This window comes from Engystomops pustulosus, chromosome 5, assembly GCF_040894005.1.
Source record: "Engystomops pustulosus chromosome 5, aEngPut4.maternal, whole genome shotgun sequence".
In the NCBI taxonomy this organism is placed as follows: domain Eukaryota; kingdom Metazoa; phylum Chordata; class Amphibia; order Anura; family Leptodactylidae; genus Engystomops; species Engystomops pustulosus.
In genome coordinates, this window is record NC_092415.1 from 194,290,316 (window position 1) to 194,312,765 (window position 22,450).

The following is a 22,450-nucleotide window of genomic DNA, read 5'->3' on the forward strand; positions in this document are numbered from 1 at the left end:
GGGCTCACAATCTAATCAACCTACCAGTATGTTTTGGACTGTGGGAGGAAACCGGAGGACCCGGTGGAAACCCACGCAAACATGGAGAGAACATAAAGACTCTTTGCAGATGTTGACCTGGGAGTTGCAAGGCTGTAATGCTAACCACTAATCCACCGTGCTGCCCTATGCATGGTTACAGAACAGGTTGGGGTTTTGCAGGGGGGTCTCTAGTTGGTTTGCAGGTCGGCTCCTGGAGATATCTATTATACTGAATGCCATATAATGCTATGTTATCGATGAAGTAGTAATCATAAATCCACTAGCCTTGGGACCTTCATCAGAAGTGTCTCAGCCGCTGTATGAATGTGCAGCCTCAGCAGTTTCTATCTGTGTATTGGCTTTCAGCCTGGTTATTACATTACCTTATCCAGACGTGACCTTGATATTACCGGTACTTCTTTTTAATAGTCTGGACTGTGGATATAATAAAGTGCAATTGCTTTATAATTTACTCGCTATCTCGTTCTTGAAGAGTATCTGTCGCTAGGGTGTTGAGTGTCCAATGTCCTGTGCTCATTACCATTGCCTGTGCTGTATAGTGGAAAGACAGAAATAGGCGAGGTTCACATCACCTTTAACTCCCACCGCAGTAAGGATACGGCTACAGTGTGTCCCACTGACGATGTTCAGTGGGTCGCCTTATATGGACACTGGGGGAAACTCCCAGAGTGTACACTCAGCAGAGGTCAGGTATGGATGCAGTACAGTGGCATCCATCCCCCATAGTCTCTAATGGTCTTTGCTGGTGGATCTACCCGTTACATTTTTTCATCTAGTGTTTACTTCTGGATCTATGCATAAGCATAAGTCTATAGATATGTTCAACATTTACACTCTCTCTTCAACACTGTTGCCTAGTGCTGACCATCTTTTGGCATCAGTAGGGTATACAAATCCTTCCCCCATAGGAAGGTGCCTGAGCAGTGAGGGTTCTAGTTCACTGGTGTTTCAGCTAAGGCGTCTGTATAGTTTGTCCGCATGCTCAATTTCTGTTCTCTTTTTCTTTTTCCATTTACATGCCATTTCAATGCTTTGACCTCGGCCTGTTTTATGACCACTGCCCCTGTTGTCCCTTTGGTGCCATACGCTGATGTCTCTAGACCTGCTTAGATCAGCCATCACATAAGTCAGTCTACTTCTGACGTTACAAGCTGGGTGAAGTCCAAAATCTTTCTACGGGGTTAAAGGGTGACTACCAGGGAACTACTTAATGCTGTCAGAGAACCCAAGTCAGCTCAGTAATCTAGCAGGTCATAGATGCTTATACAATAGTGACTTTTAGTGCCCGTATAACATTGCCGCACTCGCACTACACTTCTATAATGCTCGGATACTGTGCCAGTAAATGGATTATGATTTGCTTTCTTTCCTGTGCCAGGGGATATCACTAAGAGAGCTGGACTCCTTGGCGTTTGATATGATCCTTATGAGTCCTCCCTGTCAGCCGTTTACAAGGTACCTGTGATAACATGACGATTATCCGCACTTACATAACGGTTGTTTAGTTTATTTCTGGATATCAATACTTTTTTGATAAAATTAAAGGGAACCTGTCACGTCGGACTTGGAATCTCTTCTGTGTCACAAGATTGATCTGGAGGATTTTTTATAATATTATTTTATAATCCCTATGCCTAAAAAATCCAGTGTGTGTTCCTACTCACTTTACGGCAGTAGGACCACCCATTGGATTCTTAATTAAAGACAAGCGGACCCGATGGTCCATTTTGACAGATTGGCAGCTGAGTAGCCGATTTGGCAAATTGATGCCCCTAGCAACTAACCATGGCTATAATTGGTCAGGGGGGGCCCATTCTGGCTTATCATAGCCATGGCTAGTTGCTAGGGGCGGCAAATTGAAAGATTGGCCGTTTGGCCTCCAATCTAGTAATATGTCCAGATCAGGAGGCCGAACCCCAACTTGACCATCGGGTCTACTCATCTCTACTCTTCAGAGACTATGCAGCTCTCCTGACTTCTAAGATTTAGAAAATATTCGCTTTTCCTAAATAATAACAGATCTAGATCATCATTTTTGTGGAAATCTGTATGCCGTTCAGCTGTTACTGCTACTGGAAATATATACATAAATTTAACAACTGGACGCGACAGTCCCACTTGTCAAGTGGGTGTGGCCTAACACAGTTGGATGTTATGCTTGCATGGTAGATTCGTAGGAGTCAAATTCATCCTGTTGACATTAGTTCGGACACTTAAACAATGTTAGTAAAGTTCAGGGACACACCCCTTTGACAAGAGGAATGTTGACGCCCAGTTGTCTATATATTTCCGAGAGTAATAACAGAGGAATGGCATGATGCAGGGAATAGACCTATGTATTAGATATATATATGTGTGTATATTGGTCGTAACATCAGTGTTACACTCACCTTCCCTCCCTGTGTTTCCTCCCCTCTCAGGATCGGCTTGCAGGGTGATGTGTCCGACCCAAGGGCAAAGAGTTTCTTGTATGTTTTGGAAATCCTTCCAAGGTGCGGCGTCTGCTCTTTTATAGTTCTGTTATCCAGATTATTCTTGGACCAAATCAGTCTGATAACAGCTTTGCATGTTTTGTTAATCATAATTATGTAGAATTGAAGCACAGACACTAAATAGCGCTGTTATTTATTTAAAAGGAAAAAAAAATCTGGGATTTTTCTGTTTATATCTATTTAGTAGTAGTAGTAGTGCAAGACTAGTGTCAACTTCTGCACAGGTCTTCTGTGTCCATCTGTGTGAATGTGTCTAGGTGGACGCACATGCTCAGTCTTACTCCTGTCTGTGGTCCTTTGGACGTGTAAGGGATCTCTGGTTCTTAGAACCGGTTTCTTTTGAGACTGAAACCAAGGCTGTGTACTCAGTAGGCCAAACATCCGACTCTTCAATTTTCCTAACTCCGACACCAACTCCACAATCCTGTTTCCCTGGTCACTCTTGAAGGTCACTTGGGTCTTCTTTCCCAGTGCTTTACTCCTCTGATGTGTAGCAGATGAGCTTCACTACTGAGCCTAGAAGAGAGGGGCACAACCCAAGCTGGCATACCACATGCAGACTGTCAAGCCATGTTGCAGCCCGTAGCCTGCTGACAGTCACAGACCAATGAATGCAGTTGGGAAGTCCTCTCCTGCCGCTCCACTCTGTGTCCTTACACCGGATGCTGGTTGTATACCCTATGGCTTAGGTCCCAGGAGCAGAGGGGGACCCAAGAGTGGTAAGTTGTCAGCTATACTGTCCTCCCAGGTCCTTTACCTTTACTGGTACAACTCTAAGCAGCAAATGTAGGAGAGAAGAAGCTGCAGCAATGAGCAGAAGAAGAGCCAGGAAAAGAGATGATTTATTTACTTGTCTTCTCTGGAGGACTCTAGTATTATTATTATTTATTCTGGAGTCTCATCATTATTATCGTTATCTTCTCTGCTATCTCCAGTATTATTATTATGTGCTCTAGGATATCCACTATTATTATCTGCTCTGGAGTCGCCACTTTTATTATCTGCTCTGGGGTCTCCACTTTTATTACCTGCTCTGGGGTCTCCACTTTTATTATCTGCTCTGGGGTCTCCAGTATTATTGTTATGTGCTCTAGAATATCCACTTTTATTATCTGCTCTGGGGTCTCCAGTATTATTGTTATGTGCTCTAGGATATCCACTATTATTATCTGCTCTGGGGTCTCCAGTATTATTGTTATGTGCTCTAGGATATCCACTATTATTATCTGCTCTGGGGTCTCCAGTATTATTGTTATGTGCTCTGGGGTCTCCACTATTATTATCTGCTCTAGGGTCTCCACTATTATTATCTGCTCTAGGGTCTCCACTATTATTATCTGCTCTGAGGTCTCCACTTTTATTATCTGCTCTTGGGTCTCCACTATTATTATCTGCTCTGGGGTCTCCAGTATTATTGTTATGTGCTCTGGGGTCTCCACTTTTATTATCTGCTCTGGAAGCAGCATTTTCTGCTGTACTGTGGTTGTTGGTGCATCTCGGGTGCTGGTTACTGATGTAGCCCCTTAAAATTGAGAAATATGAAAATATGGGCCTTGGACATATACATGTTTTATCCCTGATTGAAAAAAATAATCAGCCCGCACTGAATTGATCAAACTTTGTCAAGCTGTTGCATTTTTGTAAAGTCGGAGTCGATCTATTTTATTACAACTCCGACTCCACTAAAATGATCACTGACTCCAACGTCACAACCATCTTCTGAATCATCTTCTCTGCTTGTCAGATGAGCTGGTTAAATTTAATTTTTTTTGTACCCTGAAAAGCAGTGAAGAAACTTCAGCTTCACTACATACAGCACCAAGGATTCTTCTGCATAGGCATTAAAATCACAACTGAGCATGTGCGTCCACCTGCACACAAAAACCAAGGTGGTCACAGAAGGATTGTTCAATGTAAACAGCAGGTGGCGCTATTCTAACTATGGATATCATTCCAAACATAATGGGTTATTATAGGATATGCTTTTTTTTTTTAAATTAAGCATAAATACAGAAAATGTTACTATTTCTGATCTGGATTTAGAAATGCACATCAGTGGATGTCTGGCATCTCCCTCAATCAGCAGAATTAACCAAAAAGGGCAGATAGCTCCGTACTCTGTGTAGTGGCCAAGCCTGGTTATTGCAGATTAGCTCTTGTTCTCTTGAATGTGAGGTGACCTGCAATTACTCGACTCGGCCACCACACAGAGAACGGCGCTGTCTGCTTCATGTTCCAATCTCTGTTTATCTATAGCTCAGAACAGGTGAGCTGTGGGGGTGCTGGGTTACCCCAACCCAAGTGTTTTAGTCCAGGATACCCCTTTATGCCCCCACCATTTTGATTTGTATTTTTTTGCAGGCTACAGAAAACCCCGAAATATATTCTCCTGGAAAACGTGAAAGGATTTGAATCCTCGGAAGCGCGGTAAGATTATTTTTTTTTTTACTAATGTGACTATTAAACATTTCCTGTGTTTTTGGTTTTGAGGATCTTCATATCATCCAATAGCTTTTCAGTCCCTTAAAGATGAGTTCTTCCATAGACAGCGCCACACATGGGTCGCCGCTGGTATTGCAGCTTAGCTCTATGTATTTGAATGGAGCGAATACAGACACAACTTTTGGGTTTTAGAAGAAAGCAGCCAAGTTTTTTGTAGAAGTGTGTTAGAAATGTCAGAGCTCAGCAGGTTCTGGGAACATCATTATCATATCCACAAAGCCATAAACATCCATAGATTAGATGCCATAGACTGGATGTAGGGGGTGGGGGTGGAGGAATGTGTGAATGTAGCCGCCATTGTTGTGGGGGGTATTGTGTGCGCTGCCGCTTTGTAGGTCACACAATGGATCGTTGGGAACGTTACAATAGACTGGGGTCTGCGGAGAGAACTAAGGATTCTGGGAGAGTGGGAGACGGGCTTTGGAAAGTTGATTTTGGAAGGAAGGAGCCTATAGATAACACATATATGAGATAACCACAGTCAGTGCCTGGTTGTAGGGGTAATTGATTTTGATGCCCTGGGGGCAAAAAATTTTGGAAAATTATTTTACTCCTAAAAAAAGCTCGTCCAGTTCCGTACAACTCCGACCGTTCTGGCCCCTGTAGTCTTGCCTGTGGCACTGGGGCCGCTACAATCAGTCACTGGTCTCATTGGTACCAGTGAACAACTGGCCTCAGTAGTCACATACTGTTCTTGCACAGGACACAAGTTGGGTACAAGGGTGACCATGGGCCTCTTTGTCCAGCTCTGATGACGGGGCTGGTCACATGACCTGGTCAGATTATCATTGCTGGAGGCCTGTAAAGAAGCGGGGAGCCACAGAGATCCTAAAGGTGAATGTGATTTGTTTTAGCAGGTTTTTGGCTTGCTAAAAAATTTTCACAAAAAATATTTATGAATAGGATACCCCCTTTAAACTTTATATTCTGGACTGGACGTCGCCTTTTAACTTTTTATAATCCCGAGCTCCTGCTTCTAACTTTTTAAGATCTGGCACACCCCTTGTAACTTTTTAAGATCTGGCACACCCCTTGTAACTTTTTAAGATCTGGCACACCCCTTGTAACTTTTTATGATTTTGGACACCCCTTGTAACTTTTTATAATCCTGGATACCGGCTTGTAACTTTTTTTTGCGTGAGTGTCCTCCGGTTTCCTCCCACACTCCAAAATGTAATGGTAGGTTGATTAGATTGTGAGCCCCATGGGGACAGGGTCCGATTTGGCAAATTCTATGCAGCGCTGCGTAATCTGTGTGCGCTATATAAATAAAGGAATTACTATTATGATTTGGGACACCCCATTGTAACTTTATATGATCTGGGACACCCCCTTGTAACTTTTTATAATCCTTGACACCCCCTTGTAACTTTTTATGATTTAGGACATCCCCTTGTAACTTTTTATGATTTAGGACTCCCCCTTGTAACTTTTTTTTTATCCTGGATACCCACTAGTAACTTTTTATGATCTGGGACACCCTCTTGTAACTTTTTATTAGTAACACATGATGTAACTTTACTGTAATTGCCTTAATTGTCTATTGAAGCACAGAAAACTGGCTGTAATGATTGTCTTGTATGAGTAGACGTCTATTAACACTTTATACGCCTGGGTGTTATTTAATTGTATTACTGAAAATGTTATACTCCTCCTCGGCTAAAAATACTCCTCAAAATTTGTAAGATAAGTAGTATTAACCTTCTGTAAAAACGTTAGTGCTAGGACACCCCCTTATAACTTTATAATCCCGTTTTAGAGTTTCTTTTGTTTTCTTCCTTGCAGGGACACAATGATCAGGACACTAGAAGGTTGTGGATACAAGTATCAGGAGCTCCTGCTCTCTCCCCCCTGTGTGAGTGCAGCTCTCTCCATATACCGTGTAGCGTCCTCTGCAGGTTTTTGGTTTAAGATGTATTTTTTATTACAGTTTCTTTTTAGCAGTGTTTTTGTGCATCTCCGAGACTAAAATATAATATTATTCAATTCAATGTGCGGTTCTACATTGGAGATTCATGTGATAAATATACATAGAATTAGGAACATTCCTCTTGAAGGCTCCTCAGGAAGTGAGGATTTTACAGATTGGCTTTTGGCACAGAAAATCTTGTAGCAGTGATTTTTTTTGCACTGTGTACTTGCTCTGGTAACATGTAGCAGAGCTGAGTTTATCATTTTATACAACTTGTGGTTTAAGGGTGAGCACATAGGTTCAAAATTAAAAGCAATTACCATATTTTCCGACCATAAGACGCACCTTACTATAGGACATAACCCAGATTTAGTAATCTAAAATAAGAAAAAAAATATATTTGATATCAATAAAAATATTCCCTGTTGGTCACAAGCAGCTCTGCTGCATCTATAACTCACAAACGGCTCTGCTGCATCTATTCATTCACTTTCAGACCTGCAACATTCAATCACTCACATACACAGCACTGCTACATCCATTCACTCATATACACAGCTCTGCTACATCCATTCACTCACATACACAGCTCTGCTACATCCATTCACTCACATACAGCTCTGCTACCTCCACTCACAGAGCTCTGCTACATCCATTCACATACACAGCTCTGCTACAGCCACTCACACAGCCTGCTACATCCATCCATTCACTCACACACAGCTCTGCTACTTTTATTCAATAATTAATACAAATATCTCTGCTACATCCATTCACTCACACACACAACTCTGCTACATTGATTCATTAATTCACAGCTCTGCTACTTTCATTCACTCACACACACATACACTATTGCTTCATTCACTCACTCAGGTCTACTACATACATTCACTCCCATGAATATACTCAGCACTGCTACATCCATTCACACACACATTTCTTCATACCCAGTCCCAGCGGCAACATGAAAGGGTTTCAGGACCTTGCAGTGATGCAGGGAGCATGTGATCAGTCTTTGGTTCACCTGATCTCCAGGCCAGTGGTCAGGAGGGTCCGGCAGTGCTGGACTATAAGTCTATAAAAGTGTGTCTTGTAGCCCCAAAAATATGGTCCTTGCATATTAATATGGAGAATCATGTACAAGTTGCAGGATGGTGCACAACAGAAAGTAATTATAGGCACAGATCACACACAATCGGATTTAGATGGGTGAAAAAGAACACAAAAAACAAGTCCTAGTGTAGACAAGGAAGGTCCAGCTGAGAGATTTTTTGTGACAATTTTGTAAAGTTTTTGTATCCTTGTGGTTTTGCTCTTATTGTAACGACTGAAGGCCAAGTTTTACAATAAGGTTCTCATTAAATCTTTCACCATTTTCACATTTTACAAGCTTGGCATCCCGAATTCAAGGCTGCGCTACTTTCTCATTGCCAAGCTTCAAGTGGAAAATTTTACATTCCAGACCACCGATAAAGTGAGTGGCCAAGATTTTGCTTTTTTAAATTTTCTCTTGCATATTTACCTTGTAGTTGAAGCACCAGAAGCCCTAACCAATATATGTTACAATGTTATTGTCAATTGATGTAACTCAGGATCAGTACAGGATAAGTAATGTCATGTATGTACACAGTGACTGCACCAGCAGCAGAATAGTGAGTGCAGCTCTGGAGTATAATACAGGATGTAACTCAGGATCAGTACAGGATAAGTAATGTCATGTATGTACACAGTGACTGCACCAGCAGCAGAATAGTGAGTGCAGCTCTGGAGTATAATACAGGATGTAACTCAGGATCAGTACAGGATAAGTAATGTCATGTATGTACACAGTGACTGTACCAGCAGCAGAATAGTGAGTGCAGCTCTGGAGTATAATACAGGATGTAACTCACGATCAGTACAGGATAAGTAATGTCATGTATGTACACAGTGACTGCACCAGCAGCAGAATAGTGAGTGCAGCTCTGGAGTATAATACAGGATGTAACTCAGGATCAGTACAGGATAAGTAATGTCATGGATGTACACAGTGACTGCACCAGCAGCAGAATAGTGAGTGCAGCTCTGGGGTATAATACAGGATGTAACTCGGGATCAGTACAGGATAAGTAATGTCATGTATGTACACAGTGACTGCACCAGCAGCAGAATAGTGAGGGCAGCTCTGGAGTATAATACAGGATGTAACTCAGGATCAGTACAGGATAAGTAATGTCATGGATGTACACAGTGACTGCACCAGCAGCAGAATAGTGAGTGCAGCTCTGGGGTATAATACAGGATGTAACTCGGGATCAGTACAGGATAAGTAATGTCATGTATGTACACAGTGACTGCACCAGCAGCAGAATAGTGAGTGCATCTCTGGAGGAATGTCATGTATGTACACATATGTTGCCTTATGAACATTTGTGCAGATGTTTTTGTCTTTCCATTTACTAGATACTTGAGCGGTTCCCCTCGGCCATCACATCGGATCATGGCGGTCCCGTCAGTGCTTCGTGCTTGGATAGAACATCAGAGACAGATGCAGAGCAACAAAGTCTTGAAAACCACAAACAAATCCCAGAAGGAGCCTTCCTCTACAAGCTGGAAACTGCTGAGCAGCTCGAGAGAAAGATGGATCAGAACAATGACCCCTCTGTGCAGAGGCTGCAGGACTATCTGGAAGAGAACGTGGAGAGCAGCCAGTACCGGCTGCCCCCGAAGGCTCTACTGAGATACGCTCTGATTTTGGATATTGTTAAACCAACATGTAGAAGGTCAACCTGCTTCACTAAAGGGTATGTGTGTATGACAGGGATTCCTGTATGTAACCCACAGATGGGTAACTGTACTGATACAGAGATATATTGTGTAATGTACTCCAGTGCTGCACTCACTATTCTGCTGGTACAGTCACTGTGTACATACATGACATTACTTATCCTGTACTGATCCTGAGTTACATCCTGTATTATACCCCAGAGCTGCACTCACTATTCTGCTGCTGGTGCAGTCACTGTGTACATACATGACATTACTTATCCTGTACTGATCCTGAGTTACATCCTGTATTATACCCCAGAGCTGCACTCACTATTCTGCTGCTGGTGCAGTCACTGTGTACATACATGACATTACTTATCCTGTACTGATCCTGAGTTACATCCTGTATTATACCCCAGAGCTGCACTCACTATTCTGCTGCTGGTGCAGTCACTGTGTACATACATGACATTACTTTTCCTGTACTGATCCTGAGTTACATCCTGTATTATACCCCAGAGCTGCACTCACTATTCTGCTGCTGGTGCAGTCACTGTGTACATACATGACATTACATATCATGTACTGATCCTGAGTTACATCATGTATTATACCCCAGAGCTGCACTCACTATTCTGCTGCTGGTGCAGTCACTGTGTACATACATGACATTACTTATCCTGTACTGATCCTGAGTTACATCCTGTATTATACTCCAGAGCTGCACTCACTATTCTGCTGCTGGTGCAGTCACTGTGCACATACATGACATTACTTACCCTGTACTGATCCTGAGTTACATCCTGTATCCTATTCAGAACATTTAGAAAATCCCTTTGTGATATACATTTTAATGGTGTTTTATATATTTTTTTGTGTTTTTTAGGTATGGACATTACGTGGAGGGCACAGGCTCTATTCTGCAGACGGCTTTAGATGTAGAGGTCTGTCTTTTCTGTATTATCTTGGTGTTAGTTTACCTTCCTAACTGCAAGATATTATCTTATGTTGTCAACTGCTAAATTAATAAAATTTAATGGGAGGGTGCAGTCATTTCTATGTGTGTGACGGAAAGCCCTGACGTCAGTGTGAACTAAGCTCAAGCCACATTAAAGGGAACCTGTCAGCAGTTTGACCATACAAATCTGCAGCCAGTCTCTCTGGAGAACTTTGTAATCATACCTTAGTATGTGCTGTTGTTAGTAGCAGCAGGACTGTCAAAATTCAGTTATATAAGGTTGTAGCCTTTGAGTTCTCACACTGCTGTGCCATTAACTTTCTGCATTGAGCTCCTCCACAGACCCTCCTCATTGCTCTGAATGAATGCTGTAGCAGTCTTCTGTTTGAATACTATAACAGTCGCTGAGGGGAGGAGCTGTGCAGTGGCTCAATGAGGAGCGCTAAGAGCACAGTAGGGTGAGGACACAGCAGAAGAGTCTACAAACCTGGAATATAAATGCATATTTCACAGTCCTGCTGCTCCACTGCCCCCTCCCTGTTGCTCTGAATGAAAGCTGTAGCAGGCTTCTGCTTAAATGCTATAGCATTTGCTGAGAGGAGGAGATGTGCAGAAATTTAAGAGCACAGCAGTGTAGAAAACAAACCCGAGGGGCTACAACGATTGACTATAAATGCATATTTCACAGTCTTGCTGCTACTAACAACATACACAAAGCTGTGGTTACACATCAAACTAGGGAAAATTCTGATAACTGCCTGCACAGAGCACAACAGTGTGAGAACATGACTCCAGATGCTACAATCCTGGAATGTTAAGCCCTATTTCACAGTACTGCTGCTACTAACAGCACACACAAAGATATGATTATACATCTCTCCAGGCTCAATACCTAACCCTGTCTACAGAGAGATAAGGTGACAATACCCAGCAGGTGATGCAGCTTTGGTAGGTCAGAACTGCTGACAGGTTCCTTTTAAAACCTCTCCCATATCTGATTTATTTCGGATTAGTAGCACCTGCCTGAGATGTGACTGTGGCCCCTGCTAGAGATGATATAGTATAATGATATACGCAGCTTTAGTAAGTCCCTGGTTATGTGCGAGGAGCGGGTAGCCTCCCCCCCACCCTGTACGCCGTGTTACCTCCGGACAATAGCGCTCTCATAAACTGCATGAGGAACATGTTCAGCCAAGTGGGCAAAAAATGCCTGTGATGTCCACAAACAGTGCGGCCGCTTGTCGGGCACATTCATGGGGGAGGTGGTGACATATGAATCTGTCTGGTCATTGTAGGGTCAATGAGGGACAGGGTGTGAGCGGCCATCATGGTACATACTGTGATAACCTCTACTGCCTAATCTCATGTTCCCGCAGATTAGTTCAGCCTATAAATCACTGGAGACATTGTCTGATGAGGAGAAGCTCGCTAAACTCTCCACCCTGAAACTGAGATACTTCACACCCCGAGAAATCGCCAATCTGCACGGATTCCCAGCAACTTTTGGTATGTGAAGTACTATATTAGGGCTTTAAAGGAAGCTACAACGGCATTTTTCATTTCTCCGACTATGTCTTTAACTGCCTGTCTCTCTATAATACTGATGTGTTTTAAAAGCTGAAATTCTCCTCTTTAAAATGACACCAGAAGTAGGTTTGAGGTGCTATAGAGTCCAAGATAAGGCCCCACCAGCCTCTCAGGCTGACTTATTTGGGGCAAAAAGTGACTCTTCTCAGCTCATTTGCATAGGCAATGGTTTTTTTGTGTAGGTTGCTGTTAGTTGCAGTGGCGTAGCAGCTTTCTTCCATAGGAGTCATATGTTTTGGGCATATGTAAGATTAATACTAGGATAATATCAGGAGTCTTCTGGGTAAAGGTATCCATATTTCTAAGGGGAGATCCAGTAATGCTGTTTCTGCCCATTCTTACCCCACATCTTCACATCCGCCCCCTCGAGTCCCCTCCCCCTGCACTTTATATACTCGCTGTAATCTCTTCCCCTATGATCTGGTTATTATTTGTCATCTTTCATCCTTTAAGGTTTTCCTGAGCAGGTAACAACGAGGCAGCGATATCGTCTCCTGGGGAACAGTCTGAACGTGCACATCGTAGCTCAGCTCATCGCTCTTATGCTGCAGTCCCCCTGATGTCACAACAGGAGCCTACAGGGATTTTTTTAATAGAAAAAATGTAATAAATTATATAATAAAGTTTTTTGTTTATTTTTACGTTTGCCGCTTGTTTTTTGTTCAGCATTAAAGAGGTTCTTCTACTTTAGAATTGGAGCCCCTGCTGGGTCTTAAAGCCAATCTTTCAGATAAACTAACACCCTAAACCAGTGGTGGCGAACCTATGGCACAGGTGCCAGAGGTGGCACTCAGAGCCCTTTCTGTGGGCACCCGGGCCATCGCCCCAGCACACCAGACAAGACTCAAAGAATCTTCCTCCAGTTCCAAGCAACTTAAAAGATGCTGATTTCAGTCATATTTTGATACTTACTTCGCTACTTGGGACTGTAGGAAGAGGGAGAATAAGTAAATAGGGCCGAATTTTCTTTGGAGGACCTCCTGCTGGACCCACAACTCTCTGTGTACAGAGGTACGCTGGAAAGAAGCTAAAATGATGAAAATCTTCCATCTTTCTACTGTGTTGCTGTCCTCAGGAGGCAAATATGAAGTCGAACAGAGGGCAATAAGTTACTACTTTAATTTTTGGTTTGGCACCTTGCGATAAATAAGGGGGGTTTTGTGTTCAGTTTGGGCACTCGGCCACTAAAAGGTTCGCTATCACTGCCCTAAACTAACTATACATATCTTTGAAAACTACAGCAGTATAACTATCCCTGTATTGTTCCTCTCCATGTCTGTAAAGTTCCAAAGTGTGTTCATAAAGTTAACTTAACATCTATGTAGATGACCCCACTCATTGTCTTCCAGCAGAGTCCGATATATTCATGTTCTTCCAGCACAGCCACCCCTCCATGTCATTCCCCCCTCCCTCAGGAATAAGGGAGAGGTAAATAGCCAGGGAAATGATGTAGCAGAGCTGATTTCACTCGGCTGAATAGAAAGCCCCCCTATTGTCTTACAGGAAGATGGAGACGCGGCTGAGATAGAAGTACATGAATATGCATAGATGGTGAGTCAACTTTACAAATGGAATGTGGAACTTTACAGGCACGGGGAGGAACAATATAGGGATAGTTGTACTACTGTACAATAGCAGTTTTTAAAGATTTGTTTAGTTAGTGTGGGTTACTTCAGCTGATAGGTTCCCTTGATTTCCCTTACACCCCATAATCCACTCATTCTGGCAGGTTCAGATGGACATCTAATGTTTACCTCCTAACTCCTAGGTACACTACTACTTGGTGCCATAGGGGATGTAATATAAGTTTATCATACTGTACACTGTTCTTGTTCAGGGGCTCTATTCTACATATTTTCCACAAAGTTACATGATCTTCGTTGCTATTTGCCCCCTTACTCCTTAAAGGGGTTTTCACACAAAACAAGTTCGGCCCACAGGATAGTACAGTGCTTGCCAATCTCCGTCAGCTCCATAGAGAAGAACAGGGCAGCCCGGACGTGAGCAGCCGGTTGCTCCGCTCATCTCGGGAGCAACAAGGGGTCTGATTGGGGTACATCACTGAGACCCCCACTGATCAGCAATTTAGGCCCTATCCTAAATTGCAACCCCTTTAAGGGACGCAAGTTACCTATCTATCTAAATAATGACTGTTGCTAATATTGTTCCATTGTTTTCCAAAACCAACCCCAAAAATGTAAAAAAAACTGTGACGCCAGATTATGTGAGAGAACAGGTTTCCTAAGGTGGTCAGGAAGGGGTTAATGACTATAAGATTTTGCGGTAGAGGCGAAGCCCAGATGAAGGGGCTGAGATGCCCTTCTTATGGTATGAACCATAAAGCCAATCTAATTAGAAGATTACATGGAGAGATTACAGAGTGCGGCTCTGATTCTATCCCTCATCAAAGAGAGGACGGGATCAGGACAAATCCTCGGAGATTTCGGATGGGGTAGACAGAACTTTACTTATGGGGTAAGAATACTGGAATAAGATGTGATCCTTATCAAAATTTCACACCCAATTCCTGAAAGTCCATCACACTCATCACAATGTCCATGGGGCTAACGAAGAATCTAAAACATTTGTTTTTTGTGATTTTAAGGCTATAAATACATCAGGGCTGACATTTTTCTTTATTATTTGTTTGCTCTTTACATGCAAAATAAAGCATATTTCTAAATAATCATTAATTTAAAAAAATTCTTTCCATTTTGCAGTTGCATGTAATATAACTCCTTCACTTATCCGGCTGTCCTGCTGAATCTGACAGAAATCCAAGATAGGAAACCCTAAAGGAAGAGGAAGGGGTCATCATGCATTGTTCAGCACCACTAGACAGAGAAAAACCCATTGGTTCTGTAGAAGGAGACCTCATTAGTGATGAGCAAAATGGTTCCTGTCCTTGATTACGGAGTTCGGCAGTACGCAACTTCTCAATGCTTTTAACCTAGATTTGCCGCTCCTTATACAATGGGGCTTATTTACTTACCCGGTCCTGTCGCGATCCCACGGTGTGTTGTCCGACGTGGATTCGGGTCTGCCGGGATTCACTAAGGTTGTGCGCCTGAGTACCTTCCTGTGTCGCTGCTGTGCCGAGATCCACCGGAGTTCACCTGCTTCTCCTCGGTGCATGTAAGTGCTTGATCTGGCGACACAGTTTGTTTTGTAAATTCTGCGGTTTTTCCGAATCCGTCCAACGATCACGCCCCACGATTTCTGTCACGTGAAAGCCGGCACCGAAATCCAATTGCATGCACCAAAATCCTGGTGGAAGTCGGCGCAAAACGGAAAAATTCGGGAAACCCGACGAAGGTGCGGCCGCGGAGCCCTTAGTAAATGAGCCCCAATGTGCTCGGTGTGACGTCTGTGTGTCCAGGCTGTTGCTGCCATCTTTTGGTTTTATGGATCAGCTTAATTTCCAGAACAATGACTAGTGATGAGCAGACCTAGGGGTATTCAGGTCCGGCAGGTTTGGTTGAACCAGGTGTGTGTACCAGGATCCCAATTGGCACACTTGCACCCTTAAATGCTGCTTGCATCCCGCTGGCGGTTTTTAAAATGGGTCCACTTGTTAACACCCGTGACTGGTGCTGGCACCGATTGTGTTTGTGATTGTGTTTGTTATCCCTTGCATGTACTGGGGATAACCGCCAGCAGCATATAATTGCCGACGGCGGATGCGTGCCACCGGTTTTCTGAGCATCTTGCTGCTTCCAGGAAAGTCACCCACGATCAGTGCCAGCAGCGGGTGGTAGGTGTTAACAAGTGGACCCATTTTAAAAGCCACTGTCAGGTTTGCCGGTAGCTTTTAAAGGGGTGACACCCACAATCGGTGTGTTTGGATTTGCGTCTGGACTTTTGGTCCACGTTTGGATAAAACCCGGCGGACCCTAATCCCCCTATATGTAATCATCACTACACATCATTCCAGGAATGAAGCTGATCCATGAGAGCGAGTGATGGCAGCAGCATCCAGCACACACAGACCTCACACCCTGCACATACTATAAGGAGGGGGTAATCCAGATGAGAAAAGTTTGAAACTCGAAGCAAGTGCGAAAATAAAGGCAATCGCAAAATATTGTATAACTGTAAAGTTTTAACACACACCCTGAATGTGAAAATGGCTTTCCTGATGACAGGTTCCCTTTAAGGGCACACTAAATACTTTATGGGAAATCATATAGAGTGGACAGAGAACTACAGATGCTGGTACAGCAAGTAAGTGGTCTCGGACCTCCAACCATTGGAAGGTCAGTGGAGACGTACGGATGTTGGTGACCTTACCCAGAAGAACCAAATGTGTCACCTGAGTACTTGGAACTTCATAAACCTAGGACATATTAAAACAACTGAGAAGGTCATAGAGCGGTGGTCCGGTACTGGTGTCTCTGGTTCCAGCAGGTTTAGAGACCAATCATGGCTTCACCACTATGTTTCCTTTACTAGCTCTTCATATCTCCCCACTCCAGGTCCCAGGACAGAGTGGAACCCGATGTACATTTGTCCGGCCACCCAGATCTCAGGAACATAAATGATACACAGCTAGGACATGCCATCTCCCCAGAGCTCCCTAGACCACCAGGAAATATAACCCATTTTACTGCCCAAGACCACTGGGGGATATAAAAGAAACAGTTACACTGCCCTAGACCACCAGGGGATATAAAACAAACCCTATCAATGGCTTAAACCCCCTGCGGAAATAAAATGCACCCCCCCCTTGACCTAGACCACTACAGAATTACCACTGAGAACCAGATAATAAGAAATAAACCCTCTCACTACCCTAGACCTCCAGGGAAAATCAAAAATGAATCCTTCCACTGACCTAGACCAACCAGAGAATAAACCATTAAACAATTCACCGTGTAAACCACCGGGGTATCGTAACTTAAACCCTTTCATCACCCCCAGTCCACAAGGGGAAATAAATGTGCCGTCCCACTGCACTAGACCATCAGGGGACATAAAATAAGCCCTTTCACTGCTCTAGACCCCCATAGAATATAAACTGCTTCCTTCTACTCCCTTAGACCAGCAGGGAAAATGTCATAATCGTCCACTCCAGATATAAAGAAATTAACCCTTTCACCACCCTAGGCCACAAGGGGAAATACGATGTCCCACTGACCTAGGGCTGCAGGGAATATAAAATTTACCCTTTCACTGCCATTGGTGACATTTGGAAATATTTCCTAAACATTTCTTTTTAAATATAGAATATAAAGTAAGTTATTCGTCACTCTAGCCCACCAGAGAATAGAAAATTAACACGTTTACTCCCCTAGACCAGCAGGTAAGAGAACACAATCTTCCACTTACTTTGACCTGAAGATAAAAATAATAATAATTCCTGTATTTATACAGCGCACACAGATTACGCAGCGCTGCACAGAGCTTGCCAAATCAGCCCCTGTCCCCAATGGGGCTCAATCTAATTAACCTACCAGTATGTCTTGTAGTGTGGGAGGAAACAGGAGGACCGGAGGAAACACACACAAACATGGAGAGAAATAAACCCTTTCACTATCCTAGACCACCCCTTCCCCATCTTGGACCACTAGGGGAAGTAAGGTGTACCGTTCTGCTGACCTAGACCAATCACCCTTCCAGGACCTTGATCTTACATTCATAAATACTATTATAAGGTCCTGGCAGGGCGATTGTTCATGGACAGATAGAGAGCACATGACCCTCCATTTGCGGCCATTTTATGAGGTAAAAGTCAGAAGGCTTCACTTTACATATCAGGAAAGCGGAGCAGAACTATTACTAGATGTATATTGGTAAATTATCTAAAATCCTGCCCCTCACACTTACAAAAAACACAAGGTAAAGTGGCCAACCCCTTTAATCCAGTGCGCTTGCTATAGGTGGAAATATTTTGGCTTTTCTTCCAGCAGATCAGCGTCGATCCTTGGATTCTTTATGTGTTGCAAAGGTCATGAAAGCTGCTGGATAACAGACATGGAGCGGAGATAGGAGTGTGATATGTAACTAGTCAGCCCTTTGTCCTTTCCCATTACCCGAGGTGAACAATTAATGTGGATGAAGAGCTGGCGTTAACGATTCTCATGGAAATGAACACATCCGTAAGGCTAAAGTGCAGTTCCCTGTAGAGCGCTGGGACATCGTCTCCTGGTGACAGCGGTGCCTGGAGGGAGCGTGCGGCACCATGCTTTCTCCAGGCCACATCCCCAGGCACCTTATAGCGCCATTATTCATCATTTTTGGATTAGTTTGTCAACTGGGAGAACCTGTGAGAACGAGACAGAAAAGAGAAACTAACATTGACCAGTAAGTGACGGAGATTCCATAAATCTGTTCTATTGTCCTCTGTTATCAGCCATTCCGATTGGGTAGAGGTTACTCATCCTCATTACTAATGCAATGATATATATAATTTATGTATCTTTTATGTTATAGGCCACGAATGTCTTCTGAAAATGGAAATCTAATATTTTCCGTAAGCCAAACTAAAAGTATCGAATTTAAAACCGGGTCCTACGGGAAAATTAAATTGAATGATGATGATCTGACGGAACTTCTGTCTCAGGTAACAGGATTAGGTCTACTTTATCCTATATGTGTCTGATGTTGTACATGTGGATATTAAAGGTTCCAAGTTCTGGTTGGCTGTTGTAATGACGATCTTGTGGCTGGTTCTGCTATGTCTATGCTATGGTTGGCTATAAATGCAGTACTATGGTCGGTTGTATAGTTGCAGTACTGCCATTGAGTCTTTTATGATGGTATATGATAACTGTACTGTGACTGGGTCTGTTATGCTGGTTCTATGGTTGGTTGTATAGTTGCTGTACTGTTATTGAGTCTTTTGTGATGGTATATGATAACTTTACTGTGACTGGCTCTGTTATGTGGATATGCGGTTGGTTGTATAGTTGCAGTACTGCCATTGACTCTTTTATGATGGTATATGATAACTGTACTGTGACTGGGTCTGTTATGATGGATCTTTGGTTGTCACTATAAAGGATACAGTGGATATCATGTTTACCAGGACCCGGTGCAAGACATTGTTGCTGTAACTCTTTTAGTAGCTCGGAGACTTACAATGGTACACGTCAGCGTGGCCTCTACCTGTGATTCACCTGTATGACACAACATGAAGACTCACTGGGCCTCTATGTATTGTTTTTGGGTTGTTATGGTACATATCTTGCATTGTGCCCTACCAAATCATTGCGGTGCCTTGGGCCCGCCAAGGTTAATTGTACTAAGGACCCTCCCTCCATGTGTAATTGACTTGAGCCTCTGCATGTTGTATGTATCAATGGTAAGATCTAGTCTACATCATATGTGGCCCACCTTCGGAGCATCCTCTGGTATTCTGGTGGGTCAGTCTGAGTTTTTGAACCATGGTTCACCTATCCTAAAAATATTTTATTTTTCATGCATGTTTTTTATTTTGGAAGTTTGTTTTTTTAACACCTAATAATATTCACTCATTGACTACTTTCAGATACATAAAAATAAAGAAGAAATTGCTGCGCTAAAAGCCAGTGTCCTAGGAAGTAATCAGACTGTTACAAACCAGATTGCACAACTTAATACAAAGGTAAGTCGTCACTCTATAATACAGCTTGGACAGGACCGGATTATAGGGTGGATTCCCGAGGCATGCGCCCTGGGGCCCCCACCAATTTACTATTAAGGGGGGGGGGGCCTCCACTAGCAGCAATATCTGAGTTTAGTGTGTGGCTGCACCATCGCTGGGCATTGATTGCAGATACAATCAGCTGTGAGCAGTTTTATTTGTGCACCAGGGGCGGGGTCATGACTACTGGTGCACCGCTTATCTACCAAGGGGCGGGGTCAAGACTACTTGTGCACTGCTCATCTACTTTCAACATCATCCAGTGCCAACTAATATAGTCCCTTTACACAATGGTTAAGAAGAATATAAGCCACCAGCAGTGCACCCCCGCCCGACTTGGGGGGGAAAGTAGGCGGAGGGAGAACTTTTATTTTTTAGATTTTCCCAATTTGCAAGTCTTTGTGGGTCCTGATGGGATAATCCCAATAACAAGCATCTGCGAGGACCTTTGTGCGAGGACTTTTGCTGATTTGCATGGATTTAATGTTATTTTTCTGTTAATGTTTTCCCCTAGTTAACCGAAATCGAAGGCCGAGTCCAGCAGCTGCAGGAGGTAAGATATTAATGGGGTCTTTTCGGCAAAGTGTTAACATTAAAGCAGATGACAAATCAGCGGAGTCTTTGATGAATGATAAGGAAAGATGAATGGTGGGGCTCATTCTAAATGAATATACATATTCACTGTGGGACAGGGATGGGGTTCTATATAGGGCCGGATAGTGATATTATACACGTACGTACTTATTACTTATCCAAGTATCATTAGCCGTATTTTCTGCAGACCTCACTTATCTCTCTTATCCACACGACATCCATTCAAAGAATGAACGAAAATGAAATATTGGACATTCCCTTTAAATCCGCGTCATGTATTAATCCCATCATTCGGGAAAGTTATTCTTTTTTTATTTTTTGTTACAGAAAATCTCCTGGAAAGCTTGTAGTAGTAATCCTTGCCAAAATTCTGGAACTTGCCTCAATCTCTTGGATTCCTTCTTTTGCCTCTGCCCCAATAATTGGAAGGTAAGGAACAAAACCAGAGTTCAGGCTAATAATATTACACTCAAATAGTCGTAACCTGTCATGGGGGTCTTGTAGAGGCGCACTCCGCGGTGGAAACTTTTTAGAAACAGCGCCACTTTTACCCATGGGCTGGGTAAAATAGCCATATATAAACATTTTTGCCATATATAAACATTTCTTCAATTGGATGTTATTAAAAAAAATGTTTATTTGTGAAGATAATTTCTCATAAATGTAGCCATGTTGTCTGTTAGAAACGAGATTGCTTCCTTGGATACGACCCCCTCACATTTTGTTAGCGGAGGCCAGACATTGGCTATTGAGTCCTGCCTGACCACTTGGATTCAGCGTTCATTACCACAGGACGTCTGTGGGGCTTGCAGTAACTCCTCGGACATTTAATATTCAGAGACTTTTTGTTTCCTTGTGTAATCCCTCCAGCAGAGTTGGCCGTATCCAAGGACACAGTCTTTTTTCTAAGGGAACATATCACTACATTTATGAGAAATTATCTTCACATAGGAACATTTTTTTAAATAACATCTAATTGAAGAAATGTATATACATGGCAGATTAATGAAAATAAATGTGAATGCCCAGACGAGAATCCCCCTTTAATCATACTTAACCCATAGACGAGAGTGGTGCTGTTTCCCTATTCTTGAGCACACATGAGATCATGGATATTCAGCTTAGGTCTTACATTCTACTGGGTTCCATTAAGGATTAACCTGCAACAATGTAATACAATGATTTACCTTGTAGCAATAAGGTCAGTTCCACCCGAGTGACCACATAGTGCGACCTCTGGACAACTGAATACATTGTTGGCCAACGAGGTCAATGCAGTTGAGATCTCTTGGTGCTTCAGTCTTGTTGGCGTGCCGTGGTTGACCATCAGGCATGGAAAATAAAACTGAAAAGTAATGACTATCCTTTCATGTGGCTCCATACATTACTCCTCTGTCATCCTGTACGTCACATGAAGATCTCCTGGAGGAGATTCCCATGGACAACCAGCCAGGAGCGATTCCCATACATCTGTATGTATAGTGTGACCATGACGAGGCATCTCATGAGCTTCTGGTGTCATCCTTGATGTAATTTGTGGTACCATCCTTATCTGAGAACTACAGGCAATCCCCGGGTTACATACAAGATCGGGTCTGTAGGTTTGTTCTTAAGTTGAATTTGTATGTAAGTCGGAACTGTATAGTTTATCATTGTAACCCCAGACAGAACTTTTTTGGTCTCTGTGACAATTGGATTTTATAAATGTTGGGTTGTCATAAGAACCAGGAGTAACAATAAAGCTTCATTACAGACACCAGTGATAACTGTTATAGCTGATTATTGTAGCCTAGGACTAAAGTACAATAAATTACCAACATCCAGAGGTCCGTTTGTAACTAGGGGTCGTCTGTAAGTCAGGTGTTCTTAAGTAGGGGACCCCCTGTATAGACCTTTCATTATGATACACTATACTAGTGGATAGATGGGGGGGGGCACTGTTTGACGTCCTCATTTCGACTACTCGTTATTTTGTTTCAATAAAACCT

The 22,450-nt window shown here is 42.9% G+C and overlaps 2 protein-coding genes across 2 annotated transcripts in view; both read left to right on the top strand.

Moving 5' to 3' along the window:
• The first annotated feature begins 1,397 nt into the window (after positions 1–1,397).
• TRDMT1 (tRNA aspartic acid methyltransferase 1) lies at positions 1,398–12,832 on the top strand. Its single transcript, XM_072154221.1, has 9 exons — positions 1,398–1,497; positions 2,463–2,534; positions 4,896–4,961; positions 6,822–6,891; positions 8,342–8,425; positions 9,394–9,734; positions 10,586–10,643; positions 12,034–12,163; positions 12,698–12,832. Exons 1-9 carry the CDS (start codon positions 1,460–1,462, stop codon positions 12,802–12,804), a joined length of 966 nt encoding a protein of 321 aa, XP_072010322.1. The 5' UTR covers positions 1,398–1,459; the 3' UTR covers positions 12,805–12,832.
• A 5,438-nt stretch (positions 12,833–18,270) lies between these two features.
• Positions 18,271–22,450, top strand: part of CUBN (cubilin) — a 119,021-nt gene continuing 114,841 nt past the window's right edge. The window contains exons 1-5 of the mRNA XM_072154223.1: positions 18,271–18,547; positions 18,677–18,806; positions 19,734–19,829; positions 20,383–20,421; positions 20,790–20,891. Coding sequence (XP_072010324.1) covers positions 18,426–18,547; positions 18,677–18,806; positions 19,734–19,829; positions 20,383–20,421; positions 20,790–20,891 — 489 coding nt within the window. The 5' untranslated portion in view covers positions 18,271–18,425. The remainder of the gene's footprint in view (positions 18,548–18,676; positions 18,807–19,733; positions 19,830–20,382; positions 20,422–20,789; positions 20,892–22,450) is intronic.

Bases quoted from the DNA above. Each gene is read 5' to 3' on its own strand.
- TRDMT1 (XM_072154221.1), top strand. From the start codon at position 1,460: ATGATCCTTATGAGTCCTCCCTGTCAGCCGTTTACAAG. The intron at 6,892-8,341 runs GTGAGTGCAGCT...ACATTTTACAAG, and splicing joins TCCTGCTCTCTCCCCCCTGT to CTTGGCATCCCGAATTCAAG. The intron at 8,426-9,393 runs GTGAGTGGCCAA...TCCATTTACTAG, and splicing joins CATTCCAGACCACCGATAAA to ATACTTGAGCGGTTCCCCTC.